The sequence below is a fragment of the Lithobates pipiens genome, unplaced genomic scaffold, assembly GCF_037356315.1.
Source record: "Lithobates pipiens isolate NorthernLeopardFrog02 unplaced genomic scaffold, aLitPip1_a1.2 Scaffold_8, whole genome shotgun sequence".
NCBI lineage: Eukaryota > Metazoa > Chordata > Amphibia > Anura > Ranidae > Lithobates > Lithobates pipiens.
Window position 1 is genome coordinate 253,985,672 of NW_027507903.1, and position 20,311 is coordinate 254,005,982.

The 20,311-nt window shown below is 41.8% G+C and overlaps 1 protein-coding gene across 1 annotated transcript in view; it reads right to left on the bottom strand.

Annotated features, from left to right (window-relative positions):
- PLXNC1 (plexin C1) overlaps window positions 1–20,311 on the bottom strand; it is a 160,330-nt gene that overhangs the window by 62,038 nt on the left and 77,981 nt on the right. Inside the window, exons 13-16 of the mRNA XM_077470617.1 lie at window positions 19,302–19,499; window positions 14,297–14,467; window positions 8,884–8,986; window positions 4,197–4,298 (exon numbers count right to left, since the gene is read on the bottom strand). Of these exons, the coding sequence (XP_077326743.1) occupies window positions 4,197–4,298; window positions 8,884–8,986; window positions 14,297–14,467; window positions 19,302–19,499 (574 nt within the window). The remainder of the gene's footprint in view (window positions 1–4,196; window positions 4,299–8,883; window positions 8,987–14,296; window positions 14,468–19,301; window positions 19,500–20,311) is intronic.

The following is a 20,311-nucleotide window of genomic DNA, read 5'->3' on the forward strand; positions in this document are numbered from 1 at the left end:
GCTAGGAAATGTCTCTAAGACCAGAAAGGGAAGCTCTGAGTTGGGAAAAGTGCAGCTAAGTTTTCATAAGAGCGCGGTTGACCTTTGTGGAAGAGGTGGTGGGCTAATACCTCCTCATGTGGCCATTCCCTTATTAAAAACGAGGAGGATTCCCCCGGGTGAAAATCCGGTTTGTTGCGTAAGGGAGTCAGAGGACCTGGACGCGAGGACACTTTGGCGAGGCGTATAGCTTGGTTAAAAGCCACTAGTGAGGGGAAGATAAGGGGATGTGTTTTGACGGTCTGGTTCCAATGGCTTGGGGTAAGCCAGGGAAAGGAGTGCAACCTGCCGTTTGTAAAATGATCCTCCAGAGGAATCCATGCCGTTGGTTATATAAATCTGACATTTTCCATGTAATTTGGATACCTAGGTTATGTTATCTTTTTGCCATCTAAATGGAAAGGATTCCTGACAGTGCATAGCTTCTTGTGGTGGAAGTGAGACATTGAGGGCATATGAGGGCATATGATTTGGAGTAATTGATTTTCAAATTTGATAAATCCCTGAAATGCTTCATATCACTGAGAAGATTAGGTAGGGAAATACGCGGGAACTGAAGTGACAATAAGATATCGTCAGCGAAAGCTTCTACTTTAAACTCTCGATCACCTATAAAGCACCCTTTAATGTCAGGATTGGTTCTTAATCTGTTCAGTAAGGGTTCAAGAGACAGAATGAAAATTAGGGGCGAGAGGGGGCAACCCTGACGCGTCCCATTGCTGATTGAGAAGGTGTCCGACAGGAGGCCATTGACCTTTACTTTGGCCGAAGGGTTCGCATACAAGGCGTCAATATGTGAGCGCATGCGCTGAAGGAGTCCCACTCCCTTCAGCACAGCCTGCATATAGTGCCAGGCCCCCCTGTCGAACGCCTTCTCAGCATCGAGAGACAGAAAGAATCCATGGGATAGTGTTGAAGTAAGCCAGTGATGTAAGTTCAATGTGCAGATAGTGTTATCCCTGGCTTCCCTACCGGGGACGAAGCCCACTTGATCAGATTGTATGAGACCAGGAATAAGAGGAAGCAGTCTGTTGGCAAGAATCTTTGCGTATAGTTTGATATTGACATTTAGCATTGATATGGGCCTATAGTTGGATACTTGCGTTGGATCCTTGCCGGTTTTAGGGATAACCGTTATGTGTGCTTCCATCAGTCGACCCGGCAAAGTGTTAGGGTTTGCTAGAGCGTTGAAAGTCTGTAGTAGGGATGGCTTCAGTTCTTCATGGAATGTTTTGTAATATATCAGCGGGAGGCCGTCAGGTCCTGGGCTCTTCCCCACTTTCATTTGTTTGATTGCCAAGAGGAGTTCCTCTGAAGAGAGGGGGCTCTCCATGGCTTGTGCTTGCTGAGGCATAATTGGTTTAGGGCAGTATCGGGATAGGAAGTCTTTAATTTTGTCATTGCGGTTGCCTATCTTAGGTGCTCCTGTGTTGTCACGTGTCAGATTGTAAAGTCTGGAATAGAACATTTCAAATTGTTTGGCAATGTCTGTGCTTCTGGAGAGTAGGTTACCTTTGCTGTCTCGTATCTGATGGATTGTCGTCTGTGATTTGGCTGCCTGTATCGTACATGCTAGGAGTCTCCCGCTTTTGTTATCGTACTCATAAAATACTTTTTTTGCTAGGGAGATTAGCTTCCCTCTAATGACACATTTGTGGGCCTCCCAAAGTGTGATGGGAGACATGTCGGGGGAACGATTTTCTTTAAAGTAAAGTTGGAGTCGAGAGCGTATCTGTATCAGTAAAGCTGGGTCTTTCAGAAGGGAGGGATTCAGTCTCCACATTTTGGATTTGGGGTTCGATTCCGTGAAGGTGAGGGTCATTGTGATGGGGTGGTGGTCCGACAAAAACATTGGTTCGATGGATGCTTGGGAGAGGTATGTCAGGTCGTGTTGGGTCAGGAAGAAGTAATCTAATCTAGAATACTTTTGGTGCGGTGAGGAGAAGAAGGTATAGTCCTTGACTGTTGGGAATAGGGTGCGCCAGGTGTCGTGTAAGGTAGGGTTTGAAGTTGTATTTTGATTTGGCGAAGCGCCCGGTATGGAAGTGAGGACGTCCCTGTCGAGGTGTCTAGGAGAGGATTCATTGGAATGTTGAAATCTCCCCCCAAAATCACTATGCCCTCTTGGAAGGAAGATAGTAAGTCAGATACGGTCCTGAGAAGATAGTTGATGTTCATTGAGACAATAAATGTTGGCCAGTGTAATTGGTTTTGACGCGTACGTACCCTTGATAAAGATATATCTCCCCTCCGGATCTATTTTGGACTCTTTAAGCTGGAAATCAGCATGTTTGGCAATAAGTATTGAGACCCCTTTAGTTTTAGCCTCTGGATTGGTGGAATGTAGCGACCGATTATAAATGTGGTTCGCTAGCTTGGGGATAGCGTTAGTGCGGAAGTGCATTTCCTGTAGGAGCAGAAAGTGGGCTCTGTGTTTCGTCAAGGCAGTTAGTACCTGTGATCTCTTCTCTGGAAGGTTTAAGCCTTTAACATTTAGTGACAGGCATTTCAGGGTTAGTTGTTGTTGCATTGTCGGAGAGGGATGTGTTCTCAACTAAGGATGAGAAGTCTATGACCAAAAGCTGTCGAGGTATCGGCAACGGAAGTCCCTACGTCTGGGCCAGGAGCTTTGGTAGGGTGCTCGTAGGGGCCCCAAGTGGGTGGCGGGTAGGCGGGGAGGCAGAGGGGGGCCACCCCCACTTTGAAAGGAGGTATAGAACAGAAGTGAAAGGAAAGACGGAAGGAAATAGGGTATGGACTGAGTGTTCGGGTGGGAGCAGAGGGAGGGAAGAGGGGGTGGGGTGTTTGGTCGCCCATGGTTTGTAAGTTTCCTACTCTTGTAGGGTACACACGAAATCATATGGAGCAGTAATTCAATAACAAAGTAACTCGGTAAATCAACAATTCAAAGATTGCTTCAAAGATTGCTTCAAAGATTTAAAAGGGACCTGGTTTGCACGGTTGACCCCAGTATCTGGAGAGGTTTATACGCAATGTCTACTGGAGATAGTGATGTATTCAATTGCTACGAAGGGGGTCCCTCCCTGTCTTATTCCTCTATTAGTCACAAACTGGGAGAGCTTCCTCCTTAGTAGCCCAGGAACATGCTAAAATGTGTATTACCGTGAGAACATGGAAAACCGCTGATGGTCGGACCCGGTTTTCAGAGCATAGGATTCTCTCAGCTAGATGTATTTATGTGTGTAGCTGGTATCCCTATAGGAATAACCGTGGCCTACACCCGGTTCTGGTTTACAGGGAGAGAGATAAGTCAAGTAATGGCGGGTATCAAGAGGGTGATTGGCGGTCAGTGCGTGGGGCATAGGTATGTTTTACTTGACTCTAAAAGGTTGGCCTTGAACCCCGGTTTCCCTAGGTGTTTGAGGAGAAGACAGGACGTTTTCTGCTGGAGGGAAAAGAGGTATACCATTGTATATAGCATAATCTCTGCTATCAGTAATACTCTAAATATATGAGCTACGTGATGGAGGCCGTCGGCCACACTGGGAGGGTGACTACGTTTATCATCACTAGATGGTGTAGGGTTCGACTTAAGCTAAATGTCGCCCTCTGTCGGCTAAGGTCACGGCCTCCTCCATCTGTCAGCTCTCTATGTGTACATATCCTAATCATCACACATATATTAGAAGATGCGAGAGGAAAAAAAAAAAGGGGGGGGGAATAAATAAATCAATGATTACTGGAGGGAGTTGGCGGGGTAGGATCCAAAACTCCCACCTCCCCAATGGTCCAGTAGGTTGTGCAAAACCACAGCACAATTTTATCTACCTTTTTATAAAGTAATAATACAGGGTGATCAATATTTTGAGAAAGATGCAACTGTAATAATTTTACTTTACAAGAACATCCACTAATCAATAAATGTAGGGCAGCATGCTCACAGCAACAGCTTAATTCTGAATTATCAATAGAGAGCAAAGAATATCAGAGTACAATTTTTAACCACCCTGACCTTTTTTTCTCTTAACTACAAGTCTTTGTAGGTTATCATTTCTTTCATGTGCATGCCTCACAATCCTGTCAGGTTGTGGAGTGGCGGAGTCACAACTCAAGGTGTGTTGCCATGATGTGTTAGGAAACTTTGAGCTCAATATGCCAACAGCACTGAAACACATTTTTTGCCAAAGGTTACATACCATCACGTATTTCCTGTCTAATGTCGCACTCCAGCTGTTCCAACTTCTTCCTCTGTTGCTCACTTAGCTGTGATGATTTGTACCTGGTTATTATACAGGTAGCTGGATGGTGACACAGGAAATATAAATGAACACAAATCATAGCATAAGAAATCAAAGAGCTATAAAACAAACTCTTTCTGTGGTATCTAATGGAGGAGCTGTTAAGGTTTTTTAATATAGACTATGAACTATTCTGACTTATCTCCTGAAACTGCCATGACAGCTAGTATGGAAATGAGTACAGGCATACCCCACTTTTAAGTACACAATGGGGTTTATTTACTAAAGCTAGAAAGTGCAAAATCAGGCTCACTTCTACATAGAAACCAATGACCTTCTAAACTCAGCTTGTTCAATTAAGCTTTGGTAATAAAATCTGAAAGCTCATTGGTTTCCATGCAGAAGTGAGCCTGATTTTGCACTTTCCAGCTTTAGTAAATAAACCTCATTGTGTACTTAAAAGTGGGATATGCCTGCATCCTACACATTGGGGGTTATTTACGAAAGGCAAATCTACTTTGCACTGCAAGTGCACTTGAAAATGCAATGAAAGTTCACTTGGAAGTGCAGTCACTCTAAATCTAAGGGGTAGATCTGAAATGAGTGAAAGCACTGCTGATTTTATCATCCAATCATGTGCAGGCTAAAATTCTGTCTTTTATTTTCCTTGCATGTCCCCCTCGGATCTACAGCGACTTTACTTCCAAGGGCACTTGCAGTGCAAAGTGAATTTTCCTTTAGTAAATAGCCCCCATTGAGTCATTTTTTGCTTGTGCGTGCTCTGCTTCATTATCACTGAGTGCTACTGGGAGGCTTTTGAATTCTCCAATACATGTATCACTTTTGGAAGCATGGTAACATTAAAAGGGGACTATGTGTAAGCAATATATTTTTTATTCCTGTTGATTTCATTGGTAATTTGCTGCATATTGCTAGGCATTTTTACATTTACTTATAAAGCACCAAAACGGCATGCTGTAAAACTGAAGTTCCTTAAAAAAAGGTGGAAAATCACAAATGGGTGGTATTACCTAGCAAACCCTGGAATGCTCCATTGATGCAAATACATTTGTCAATGATTCTGTAATGTTGCAGCAGAAGTGTTGGCATTTTTGTACTTTGATCCATTTTTTTTTTACCAGAAATAAAACGTCTCTCCTTCCACTCACACTGAGGCCGCGTACACACGCGGGGACTGTTCGCCCAACTTTGTCCGTCAAACAGTTTCGGCAAACAGTCCGCTCAAAATTAGCATGGACGGACATGGCCACACACGACGAACGAACAGTTTGCTGAAACCGTGCGCGATGACGTGAACGGCACGTACGACGGGACGAAAAATACGACGTCCTATACACTGCATTATAACTTTCGGCGTGTAAAGCCTTTCTGAGCATGCGCGGAACTTAGTTTGTCGAACAAGCCTACACACGAGGGAACTATTCGCTGAAACAAGGTTTCAGCGGACAGTTTTTCGGAAATTCCGAAAAACCTTGTTCAGCGGACTGTTCGCTGAAACTGTCCGCTGAAAGCCCACACACGAGCGGACTGTCCGCCCAAACACTGTTCAGCGGACAAAGTTGGGCGAACAGTCCCCGCATGTGTACGCGGCCTCACTGCACATACCAGGCATATAGAGTGGGATCTCCACTGTTGAGGACTACGTGAACCATACTGGTACCAATCTAAATCCCTTCCCATATATACAGCAAAGTAGTGCTGCTGAGCTCTTCAAAACCTCCAGTGTCTCAGAAGAGGTTTGAATGGATTATGTGCAGTTAAAGGCCAATTTCTACTAATCATGTTGAGCTGCGGGAGCATTCACTGGAAATGGCACCCAAATGCACCTTCAAAGCTTTCACTTCCACATGTCTTGTGTGTTACACTGCATGACGAAAAATAACGCAGACAGCATCTATTTTTTCAAGCATTACAAACCATTCATTAAAATTCTTTTTTACTCATAACAATTTGATAAAAAATTATGTTCTTTAGCAAGGAATATACATTCCACATTATTAATTATCCTGCCCAAAATAGTGTGTGCTGTAAATTGCCTCCAGCATTGCTCCATTTTCGTCTTGCTGGAGGCTGCCATTTTGCTGAAGCCTAGAGCCCCAAAGCAGCAGTAAATCTTAGGCCGCGTACACACGGGCGGACTATCCGTCCAACTAAGTCCGTCAGACAATCCGACAGACAGTCCGCCCTACTTTTGAATGAACGGACTTGACCACACACGACGAACAGACAGTCCGCTGAAAGCTTGCGCGATGACGTGTACAGCACGTACGACGGGACTAGAAATACGAGGTCCAATACACTGCAATGCAACCTTCGGCCGTGTAAATCCTTTCTGAGCATGCGCCATACTTAGTCCGTCCAACTTGCCTACTCACGAGCGGACTGTCCGCTGAAACCAAGTTTGGACGGACAATATTACGGAAATTCCGAAAGACTTAGTCCGCCAGACTGTCCGCTGAAAAGGTCAGCTGAAGCCCACACACGAGCGGATTGTCCGCTGAAACACGTTTCAGCGGACCAAGTCCGTCAGACAGTCCGCCCGTGTGTACGCGGCCTGAGGCTATGGCTCTGAGTTTCAGCACACAGTGCCAAAAATAGAGATCAACTAAACATGTGCACAGCAGGGTGATTCAGTGTATTACTGGATTTTGAACAGTATAAGCACTTATTTTTAATGTTTTACATAGCTATACTTGCAAAAGGAGCCAACCTGAAGTGATCTAGCAGAACCTAATTTTCTGACTAAAGTTCCACTGCAACAAAGTGCAATTGCAACGCATGTTAAGGCACTTAAACTACAAGTGGAGGGTCAACATTAACAAGGGTGTTTTTTTTCTGGATTATTGCACATATCTGGAGGAAATACCCAAAAGCACACAGAACTAAAATAAAAAAAAAATACACAATCTTTAATTGCCCCTCCCCTCACTTTTGGTTTGCTTCCCCGCCACTATATTTATCTAACAGTGAAGAAAATATCTGAGACTCTCCTGTGACAGTTCTGATGGCTGGCAATTGCATATTATGGTACTCAGTAGAAATGGGCTTGGGCGTGTTCGAAACCGCACATGCCTGATCCCACACAGTGCTAATCACAGGCAGTGAGACATTTCCCGCTCTGTGCATCTGCGGATTAGTGCTGTGCAGTGTTGGCTTCCTGGCGGGATCGGGCACATGAGGTTTCAAACACGCCCGAGCCCATCACTAGTGCTCTCCTGCGGGGGTGGGGAGAGAGTTTCCAGCCCTGTATTAGCTTTGACTAGATATACTCAGAACTTAAAGAAGAAGTACAGCCAAAGCTCGTTTTCTGTGGATTACAGGAGTGCAGTTCGTTCTGCACTCCTGTGACCCGCTTTCAGCAAACAGCGGGCTGAGGCCTGCTGTTGGCTGACACCAGAGAGCTGGTCCGAGCTCGGGCAAGATCACGACAATGAAGTCAAGATCTGCCCACATCCTTGGACCAGCACTTGGCTCAGCCTCTCGATAAGGCGATGAGAGCCTGAGCCGGCCGCTTCCACCCCAGTGGTTTGGGACTGCTCGGTTTTCAGTGTTGGAGCCAGTGGGGGACAGATGGAGCATCAGACCAATGCTGCATCGACCTAGGTAAGTATGATTCAGAAAAAAAAGTCAAACCACATACTCTTTCTTTTAAGCTGGCCAAACATGGATCAAAATTGGGCGGGTTCAGCATGGACCAGACCAATTTCAATCCATGTATGGGCAGGCTGATTGAACGCAAGTTGATTCATCGATCAACTTGGGTACAATCAGCCTGTCAGATTTTTCTACATGTAATCACTGCCAGAGGCTATAGTTGCTATCATTACTCATTGTATTCTGTTTGCTGGGAAGCCCCCCCCCCCCCCTACTGTCAGAATAATGCAATAGTCCTGCGGGAGGCATTCCCGGGGAGATTGATCAATTTTCTTTCCTTCCACCAGTGGTGGACGAAAGAAAATTGATTCATCTATGGCTTGCTTTAAACAGGGGTATCTTTCTTTACTCCAAATGCAGAAGCAGGGGAACAAAGAAAAGGAAACTTGTTTTTTGTGCTGCTAGGGGAAGGAACATTAAACCAAACCTCTTGCTTTCCCCTGCTTGGACAAACCACGGGGTTGCTTTAGGGAGTACCATGAAAGGGCAGATATTTCCTAAAAAACACAACAAGCAGGGAGATATCTGATAACCTTGGAGTGCTTTGTGCAAACCCACAGATTCATAATGATCATTGCCTGTTGGTGCATTATAATACTTTTCTTCCCACACTCACCTAGCACGAACAATGTAGGATTCAGCCGGGTGGTAGGGAGACTTGTCAACAAGATGGACGATCTTCCTGTGTGACCCTTAGCTCCTCTGACCACCAAAGGTGCTTATTAGGCTATGGCTGCACTATACAGAGGAGCCAAGGTAGTGTGGCTTCCTCATATATTTGCAAATGTTGTTTAAATTAAACCTTAAATTGTTAAACAGTGTAACACAGTGCTGTATTGCAAAAAATGGCCTGGTCATGGGTGATGGGTGATGGGTAAATCTTCCGAAAGTCAAGTGGTTAAAGCTCAGATATTAGTAGATGTGTTATAACTTTTGTGTATAAAGGATAATAGTGTTATATAACACTTACCAATAACGACAGCTAATAGAAGAGGAATAACCAGAAGTATATATATATAGACGGAAGTCCCTGATAATCTGTCTAGTTTCTTTGTATAGTTCCCCAAAACAACCTTTAAAAATGAAAAAGGTGAAATTAGTCATTGTACCTGAAAAGAAAATTAGTCTGCCAGAATAGATATGGGAACTGCCATTGCTGTCTTAAAAAGTGATACTCTGAGGCTGTCATGCTCATCCTGGCTCTCCTACTTGGTGAGAGAGTCTCCTTGAAGAAGCATGAGCACATCTGGTGTGGAAACACCTAATTCATAGTTTTATGCTGACAGATTGCATTAGCAAAAAAAAAAAATGCTACAAAGAGCTCAAAATGGAATTCAGTGCACCAGAATAAAGAGAAACACTTGGAGCAAGCATTAAGGCCCGTTCACACCTGATCGATTTTCTGCTTGAAGCTTGTAGCTCTAAAATGCTCAACAAGCCAAATCCCATTCGTTTCAATGGTCCCTGTTCACATCTGAGCATTCTGTTGCTTGAAACAAAATGTCTGTCGCTCAAGAAAGTACATGAGCTTCTTTTTGGCAGATTACAAGCATTTTTGGCCCCATAGACTTCAATAGAAACGCTTGAAGTTTTACGAGCGTTTTCTGCTCTTATAGCAGCACTCCACCCCTAATTACCTCTCCCTCTCCTCCCCCTAGTGCTCCTCCCCTTAATGCTTTTAATATGCTTCTAAAACTCTTTTAAAATCTTGTTAAAAGCTGAAAAAACTCTGAAAAAAATGCCTGAAAAAGCCAGTAAATCGCTACGCTCAGGTGTGAATGGAGCCTAAAAGATCTCAATCAAAGAAATACATTGAAAAGGTACTTTAAAAATTATGATATTTAGGAGTATTAAACTTTAAAACAATTTCAAGCATAGCGCAACCAAAAATAATAATTACTAGTAACTAAAGTCCTCATAATAAATCCACCGTTTAGCAACTTTAGGTGACAGTTCATAATATCCACTGACTTCAATGACCACCATCTCTGGCTGGAATGCCTGTTCACCTCGAAATGTTGACCCCACTACACAGGGCCATCTTATTGGCATCATGGGCCCCTGGGCAAAGTAATGCTATGGAGCCAATTTATGCACCTCACACCTGTACGCTCGCAGCCTCCCTCACATGTGTATATATGACACATACATAAAGAGACACACATACACATGTACACAGACACACACGTACACAGACACACGCACACACGTACACAAGCACACACACACACAACATACATGTACACCCACACACACGTACACAGGCAAACACACACAGGTACACAGACACACACACCCCTGTACACAGGCACACACACACACACGTACACAGGCATACATATGTACACAGACACACACATGCACATGTACACACGCACCCACATGTACAAATATACACAGACACACACATATGTACATAGGCACACACATGTACACAGACACACATGTACACATACACAGACACACACACTCAAACATGTACACAGACACACATACACATGTACACAGACACACACAGGCACACACACACATGTACACAGACACACACATGTACACAGACACACACACAAACCCCCTTACTTGTAGAACAGCCTTTACTTGTTAGGTGGTGTTCCTTGTCCCACTCCCCAGCTCTTGTGCAGGACACATGAGGGGTGCACATGCTGGGATTTACCAGAGGGGGCAGCAAAGAGATCAATGTCAGCTTAATGACTCTCACACACATTCCAAAATCCAGCGCAGCCACGGAGCTGTCCCTGCCTTCTCCCACCCCCCCCCCCCCCCCCCCCAGACAGCCGGGCCCTTCTAGACAATCGGGCCCTCAGTGTATGGGTTGTACCCCCCTGATGGCTGCCCTGCCCGCCGGACTGCCTGTGCCTGCTAAGCCTGACTCCCTTTCCCCAATGCTTCTTCTATTTGTCTGGCTCTAATGGGGCCCCAGGTGAAAGGGTGCCCGCTCAGTAAGACGGCCCTGCCACTACAGACCTGCTGAACAAGCTCATTGGAGAATGTAATGCATACAGGTGTGAAGTGCTGCAATTCATAATGTCTTTTCAATTCACAACAAAGTTGATGATATGCTTGTTTGTCACATATTTATGTAAATATTTTTAATTCCTATGTAAAGTTTTAAGTAAATGTCAATAGCAGAGAGCACTATGGTTTGCCTTTGTCTTTATATGGCCACACATGACTGATTGAGATCACAAGGGGGCATCTGCACTGCCCAGAGATACCAGGAGGAGGACTTGTGTTCCCGGGGTGTCCCAAGAGAGCGATCATCAGGCATATGTGACTCTGTAGTGGGGGTCTACATTTGGAGAGTTGAGGAGAAGGTCAGTGAAGGTTGGTGTCAGTGTAGCCCAGGAACACCAGGAGGAGGATTTGTTTTTTCCTGTGGTATCCTGAGTGATATAACAACAGGTGTGCATGACTCTGTAGTGGGATCAACTTTTCGAGGTGAACAGGCATTCCAGCTAGAGGTGGTGGTCACTGAAGTCACTGGCTATTATGAACTGTCACCTAAAGTTGCACAATAGTGGAATTTGCATATTATGAGGACTTAATTTATTAATAATTTTTTTTTTTGGTTGCGTTACACATGAATTTATTTGAAAGTTTCGAAATAAGAGTCACATGTGGATACACTCTGAGAGGTGTTGGCAGCAATCACGTTAAGCCCATTAGTAGGTTAACACACTGAATTACTGAGTATTACTTAATATCTTAATAGTTATTTTGCACTATTTTGCATTATTATTGAGTTTGAATATTGCGCTGAATATATATTTTCTTCAATATTTAAGTGTATATCTATACAAAAATACCCAAACATTCAGTACAGTACTAAAATACATGTACATTTTCCCACAATCACACAGGTTGATTTAGTAAAACTGGAAAGTGCAAAATCTGGTGAAGCTGTGCATTGGTAAAAAATCAGCTTCTAACTTCAGCTTGTTCAATTAAGCTTTGCGGCGCCATTTTTAAACTTCAAGACTGCAATGACAAGCCTGCAAATGACAAGGCTGCAAATGATACTGGGGCAAGGCTGCAAATGACAAAGCTACACTGACAAGACTGCAAATGACACTGAGAAGGCTGCAGATGGATGGACAAGGCTGCAGATGGACACTGATAAGGCTGCATTGATGGGTTTAAATGTAAGTTTTTCCTTAAATTTCCCCCCTAAAAGTTTTGTCCTTAAAATTCCCTCCTAAACTTGGAGTGCGTGTTATATGCCGGCACGTGTTATATGCCGATAAATACAGCAAAGTATAGAAGGTAGGGCCCGAAAGTGACTCAAGCCCAGGGGCCCCCACCACCTGCCCTGCAGAGCTGCACCGGATTTTGCATTCTCCAGTTTAAGGCTCCGTTCACAACTTAGCATTCCGAATCGTGGGCAGAAGAGCTGCAATTTGAAATAGCAGCAAATCGCAGGACACCCGTGCAATCCCTGTCACTTCCAATTGCACAACGATTGTGGCATGGTTTTGCTGCATTCAGTAAACAACAATCGTGGTAAAATCGCACAAACAGAATCGCGGGACACCTATCATCAAAAAAAAAGCTCTTGTACTTCTTTTGGGCGACAGGCGTCCCGTGATTCTTTTTGCATGATTTTACCGTGATTAGTCAGACGACAATCATGGCAAAATCGCGCCACGATCGGGGTGCTATTGGAAGTGACAGGGATTCCAAGGGCGTCCCACAATTTGCCGCTATTTTGAATCATGGGCAGAATCACCAAGATTCCGCTCACGATTCGGAACGCCAAGATGTGAATGCTCCAGAGCTTTAGTAGATCAACCTCAGTGCATCTACTATACTGAATTCCCAAGCAGTAATTGTCAGCTCAGGATACAAAATATGGAACAATGTGCATGTATTGGAGAAATATACTGAAAAAAAAGATATATATATATATATATATATATATATATATATATATATATATATATATATATATATATATATTTTTTTTTTTTTGTCCAAACATAAACTTTAACCCATTCCCACTCACAATGCAAATTATCATCCTCTAGGCAAGTTCCCCAATGCCAGGAGTACATTATTTAAACTATTTTTCTTGCAGCTGCAGCCCCATGTGAAGATCACTCTAACCTCCAGAGACAGTTTATTAAATGATAAAATTGTCTGAGCTGTTTCAACTATTCTTATTCTTCACATTTTATTTGTAAATTTTAAACCAGCCTTTCTCAAACTTTCTAACATGGAGGAGCCCTTAATATAACTTCCCAGCCTTTTGGTGAGCCCCTGCTAATATTTACTATTTCTACAGCTCCCAGTTGCTCCTTACAAATAACTGAAAAGATCAAATTCATGTCAGAGATTGTTGCTCATTGCTTAAAGTGTTACTAAACCCACAACAGTAAAATCTGTCTGTATATGCAGCATAGCATGCTTGTTATACTCACTGTGGAACTTAAGGGGTTAATCATCTGCATTGTGTAAAAAGGCTGTTTGATCCTGTATGCATAGATCCTCCCCTACTGCACTATCTGGGGAAAGCCAGCTAACACTTAAAAGTGAGGTATGCCTGTATATAGCTTTTAATGTAAAAAGAAGATTTATAAGCTGTGGGTACTTAGCAAACTTCAGAAGAACCCTAGGGTTCCATGTAACTGTAGTTGAGAAAGCTGCTTTAGAAAATGAAAACTGTAGGTTCAATAGCTCTAAAAAGTAGCAAACGTTTTTCTTACGCACTGGTTTTCATAAATGATGATAACTGTGTCACAAGCCTACTGATAAGTCACAAAGTTAAACAATTTCCTATTTTTTTTCTAACATTATCAGAACACAAACCATATCAGAAAACAAAAAGATAAGAGGCAAAACATTTCCAAAGTGAAACATCTTTCATAACTGATTAAATAATTATTTTACTGTCAGACTTAACATGTATGTTTTATATATATATGTGGGCAAGCACTTGGTATGGTCAATTACAATGCAGAAAGCAGAGTTGCAGCAGGGCATGCTAGGACAGGCACTTACAGAAAGTATACAGGCACCTTGTAGTGGGTGGTCTTTCTAGGTCCCCCACAAACAACTGATGATGTCATTACTACTTTTACAAGTTACTAACTGGTTTTTGGTGCACATAAAGTGGACATATATCCTTTGTGGTTATTGAGGAATATATTTAAATATATTTTTGAGGCAAGAGTTCATCTTTAAAATTTGTGCCTCGGTGTAAACCCATGATTAACCCAAGAACAAACCAAGACATAATAACATGCATTGCGGCACACCACAGATGACTGCTCTCTGTTTTGATTGCACACCATTTGAAATTGGAACACTGAAACCTGGATAACTACAGCCATTTCCCTAGATTCTCTTCCGCTCTTATAACTCACCTCTACTTCTATTTTAGCCACATCTATTTTTTTGGAGGAGCCTCTTTCAGTTTTACAGAATATTATATCATCATCAGGCCGTTCTGTTATATTCCGCACTTTACAGGTTAAGTTAGAATTAATAGAAACTTGAATCTCATCAGCTCGAATCTGCAGTTCATCCTTTTCTTTCTGTTAAAATAATTATATTAACATTGTTACTGTGGTATGTTTTTGGAAGCAAAGTGCTAAGGAAGTTGCTACATGAGAATAAAGACAATGCAGATATCAGAAAAAAATATTAAATTAAGGGATATGTTAGTTTATTATCTCATAAATCTAAATAAATCAGTCCCATTGTCTTTCATTTCTTTTAATACAGCCACACATGGAACAGAAATATATGTCCAATATATTTAGATTTTTTATTTTATAAATGTGACATACTGTATATGTATAATATATTGTACATACTGTATATGTCACATATATCATTTTTTCTTTCCTGAATATTTTGGAAATATATTTCTCTTCCATGTGCGGTAGCTCATAAAAAATACTCTGTATTACAAAAAAAAAAAATAAAGAAAAAAAGTTTGTTTTTCTACAACACATTTATAGATGGATTTGGCTGATAGAGGTAGCACTGTTGCTGACAAAAGGCAGTAGCTTTTCAATGCAGCCTGGTCTTAATTCTATATGACCACAGAGACCAAAGGTCCAGGAGCATCTCCTTTTTTTTTTTTTCCATAAAAGTTTTTAGTTTGCATAAAAGGAAAAAATACAGATTACATTTCAGAGTGTGCCAGAGTTACAATCAGATAGGTAGCAAACAAATATCCCATACATTGAGAACTGTTTGGTAAACAAGTTTCTAGGTATGTGGTCTATTGAACAATCAGTACACCTCGACTGTAAAAAAAACCCTTGCCCCGAGAACTCAGTCTAAAAAATGGGGATATAAACTTTGGAGGGGAAGGAGGGAGGAAGAAGTACCCTAGATGTCGGTCTTCGCGCTATCACGAAGTCTATCCAAAAGAGGGAAGAGAAAACGCAGTGGCGATTTGCCTGATTAGGGTCAAATTGCCCCACCCTGTATGACAGGGTGGTCTCCAGGAGCATCTCCTAACCACCAACCACCCACCATCCACACATAAACTTGCAGACAGCCAAGTTTTCTTGTGTATAGTAAAAAGTTTCAGAATAACTGTTTACTGGGTCTTTACTGCCACTGTCTCTGAACATACTATCAGAGAAATTAATCAAAACTGGAATAGACAGAATCTAGAACAGCTGTTCATGGCAACTAGCAACCAATCATCTTCTATCTTCAATTTGTTCAGTTAAGCTCTGAAAATGAAAAATAGAAGCTGATTGGGTGCCATGCACAGCTGCTCTAGATTCTGTAATCTCCAAATTTGATAAATTACCCTTTTGTGTGTTTTTTTGGTGTGGTTTGGAAAAGTTTTCTTATCTCTCCTAGGGGCAGTTCCAAGAGAGGACTCATGGGAGGCAGGAGGACATTTGCCCCTCAGGCCAGGACTAATAGAATATGTTTGGCTGGTGGCAGAGATACTTTGCTATTCAGATATGACCAGAGCAGGACCCACAGTCAGTGACACTAGGTATTTTGTGGCCATTCTGAAATGCAATCACAGGATCTGTCAGAGGGAGGTCTTCAAGCACTTTAAGTGGTATAGCTGTGTGGCCAAATGCCAAGAGGTCAAAAAAAGGTAATGCCTGAGGTTGTGAAAATGTGTTGCCCAATAAGCAATGTCGTTTAGGAACATCCACCTTTCACCATGTCTTTCAATGAATGCAAAACCATGGCAAAATTTGCATGATACACTTTCTATAACCCACAGAAATATGTAAGGGACACCTGAATGTATTTTCACCCCAAGGCCAAAGGTCCCCAGTCCTCCACTGGTCCATTCTGTATGTACTGATGCTGCGGTAGACAGTTGTCTCTTTTAGCCTCTCTGCCCCCAGCATGCCTTATATGAATGTGAAATCTGATCTTGTTACTGATATACCAAGTCTAGCCAGCTGAGTTGGATGGGGGATGTTGGAAAAAGACAGCTGGCCTAGGAGGCAGAAAACATAAATCTTAATTCACATCTATCTTTTATGGCATTGTGCACTAAAACCCATGATTTATCATGGATTACCTCAATTAACAGTAATATGCTGTATATGTACATTGCCATTCATTTTCAATATACATATATGGTAAGAAAATAATACACCGTAATGCCCTGTACACACGGTCGGACATTCCGACGACAACAAATTTTTCCGACGGATTTTGGCCCAAACTTGTTTTGCATACACACGGTCGGACAAAGTTGTCAGAAAATCTGATTGTTCAGAACGAGGTGACGTACAACACGTACGACAGGACTATAAAGAGGCCAGTAGCCAATAGCTTTCGTCTCGTAATTTATTCTGAGCATGCGTGGCACTTTGTCCGTCAGAATTGTCTACACACGATTGGAATTTAAACGATCGTATTTTGTTGTCGGAAAATTTTAGATCCAGCTCTCAAACTTTGTGTGTCGGAAATTCCGACAGAAAAAGTCAGATGGAGCCCACACACGATCAGATTTTCTGACAAGACAATCTGATCGCACATTTTCCATCGGAAAGTCCGACCGTGTGTACAGGGTATTAGTAAAATTTTTGGTCTTGCAGTGCACCACATTGGAAAAAATTGTGCAGATGCATTACTATCAAATGGTGTAAATTGGCCCTCAATAGGACTCTGAGAACTATGCTTCTACCCCTTGGAAGGTTAACAATTAAATTAACACACATTACCACTGCTGTGGCCTCCAGACAGTTCCCACATCACTTTTCCAGTGGGCAAATATAAGTGGAAGAAGTCTATAGTTGACAGTCCAGTGAACAAATATATTTTACAGCTTATTAAGTGAAAATGTTCTGAGCTGTTCTCAACTATTCTAATTCTTCAACTTTTAGTAATAATTTTAGAACAGCCAAACTCAAACTTTCTAACATGGAGGAACCCTTGAAAAAACTTTTCAGACTCAGGGAACCCCTGGTAATAATTACTATTTCTACAGCTCACAGTAGCTCCTAAGAGATAGCTGAAAATATAATTCTATTCAGTGGTTATTGCTCATTACTTAATCGATTAGCAACCACCTCACGTACATTTACTGCAGCAGGGTGGCTGCTGTTCACTGGATCACGCATCTGGTAAGTGATCAGCGCTTCCGGGTAAGGCTTGTATGCACACTCCCACCCCCCCCCCCCCAGCTGTGCTGTGACTTGTTACAGCACAAGTCAATCAGGGGGTCCCGGCCAAAGCAAGGTCCATAAAGACATAGATGTGCGAGTCCTGACCTCAACCCGAAAGAACACCTTTGGGATGAATTTGAGCGGAGACTGCACTTCCGGGCCTTCTTGTCCACATCAGTGTCTGACTTTACAAATGGGCAACTGGAAGTATGGTCAAACATTCCCATAGAACACACTGCTAAACCTTGTGATCAACCTTCCCAGAAATGTTGAAGATATTAGAGTTGCAAAGGTAGGGCCAACCCAATATTGAACCCTACAGACCAAGACTGGGAAAGTTCATGTGTGTCTAAAAACAGGCATACCAATACTATATATACCAATATATATATATATATGTATATTGCTTTGAAAAAGTTTTAGACGAGTGAGAAAAAATGCTGTAAATTAAGAATGCTTTCAGAAACTGAAGTGTTGGCCATACATTATATGATTTCCTTGTACATTTTAACTTTAGATTTACCAAAACCATTCTGTATAATATGAGGTCAAACCTACAGTAAGTACACTCAATTTGTATGCAATCTAGCAGGTCCTTGCACTACATAGTTTAAGTTAATTGAACGAGAAAACTGTATAATGTATGGCCAGCCTTAATACTTTATTTTTATGATTTAACAAAATGTAAAGTAAATGAACAGAACAGAAGTGCAAATCAAATCAATATTTGGTGTGACCACCCTTTGCCTTCAAAATAGCATACATTTTTCTAGGTACACTTGTACAAAGTTTTTGACAGAACTCAGTAAGTAGGTTGTTCCAAACATCTTGGAGAGAACTAACCACAGATCTTCTGTGGATGTATGGTGCCTCAAATCCTTGTCTCTTCATGTAATCCCAGGCAGACTTGATGATGTTGAGATCAGGGCGGTGTGGCCAAATTATCACTTTAAGGACTCCTTATTGTTCTTTACACTGAAGATAGTTCTTAATGACTTTGGCTGTATGTGTGGGGTTGTTGTCCTGCTGCAGAAAAAGATTTGGGACCAATCACCCTCCCCCTGATGGTATGGCATGGTGGATAAGTATCTCCCTGCTTTTCTCAGCATTGAGGACACCATTGGTTTCTGGCCAAATCCCCAACTCTATTTTTATAGAAATGAAACCCCAGACTTGCAAGAAACCTCCACCATACTTCACTGTTGCCTGAAAACACCCATTAATGTACAGATCTCCAGCCCTTAAGCAAACAAATTGCTCTTCAATCCAGAGCACCTGCTGCCATTTGTCCCATGTTTTGTGCATAGTTGAGTCTTAACCTTGGTTCCATGTCAGAGGTATGGCTTTTTGGCTGCCATTCTTCCATGCATCTCACCTGCCTAAAATTCTGTACAGTACTGCATATACTGTGAATATTATTACAATCAATATCCTCTTTTTTCTTTTTAGAGATCGCAAGATAAATATATGAATCACCTTAATATACCCACATTATAGCAGTGCAAATACCCAGGTTTGACAGGAAACAAAAACAGGAACAAGGGCAGAGAGAGCTTATCACTCGAGTAATTTAGAGCTGTGGCTTAGCACCCAAGGCTCTACCTATATCTAGAATGCCAGGTTTGGTACATCTGAATGTGTAAGCAGCCAAGTATAAATTGTTCAGCAAAATAACGTAGTTCAACATTTTTTAAAATGAAACTATAGGGATACTACCAAACAGTATACAAATATGTAATCACGTTAAAAGCAAAATACTTGCCTTTATACTAAGTTCAATGGCATCACCGACATCAATTGCCGTAAAAGTTGTGAACACAGGATCTGGCTTTGAATGTACAGTCCCACATTTTATATTATTTCCTTCAACATGAATATTAATGTTGAGAATTTGGGTGGTTTCACTTAGTGGCTCAGCTATAAAATAGCAGCGTGCATTGTTCACCTGACATTTAAAGTCCTGTAGAATGCAGAACAAACATTTCTAAATATTAAGTAAAATACACAGAATGTACATTTAATAAAGTATATTTTTGTGGCAGCACTGGGGCATTTTGTATATAATTTATACATTTGACAAGCATGTGTGTATTGAAATTTTGCTGTAAACATAAGCTCCAAGCTACGATTCTTTGCAGTGAACCCTATTGTTTTGGCATATTACCAAGCCGAGCAAAAATCCCCTTTAATATAGTTATGATCAGGCAGGTACTTCTTGGGCAGCCTTTAAATAGCCGGTGTTCTGTGGACTATTCATATAGAAAATACAAGCTCTTTGTGATAGCAAACAAAGTTCCTCATTTGCTATCTTTAGCAATGCTGTGTACAGAAGTCTCTTTTTGGAAGTTCTCATGAAGCCATGATCCTGAATCTCATTAAATAGAGTTTTAATGAGATCTGTAGTGTATATTTTTTAATAAGAAAAATAATAAAGTGGCTTATGAGCCAAGTGTGGCTGTCTTCCTTGTTACTGCATAGGGTTAAGTCAAGACAAAACGTATTATTAATGCGGTTTGTGTTCCCAATGGGCAAATTTCACCTCAATGTGAAGTCTCTCCTCCAGGAATAAAGACTGCAATACAATACATTTTATTTTGGGAAGGGTTAGAGCCAATGTAAAATTATTAGTGTTAGGCTTTCTGTTCCTGTGATAGCCACTCCCCCCATTTCTTGTCCTGCTGTCATAGGCTGTCAGAAGGACAGAAAATCAGGTGAAATTTTTTTAATGGGTTATGGACAGCAATGAAAATTTGACAGGTGTATTTACTTTTC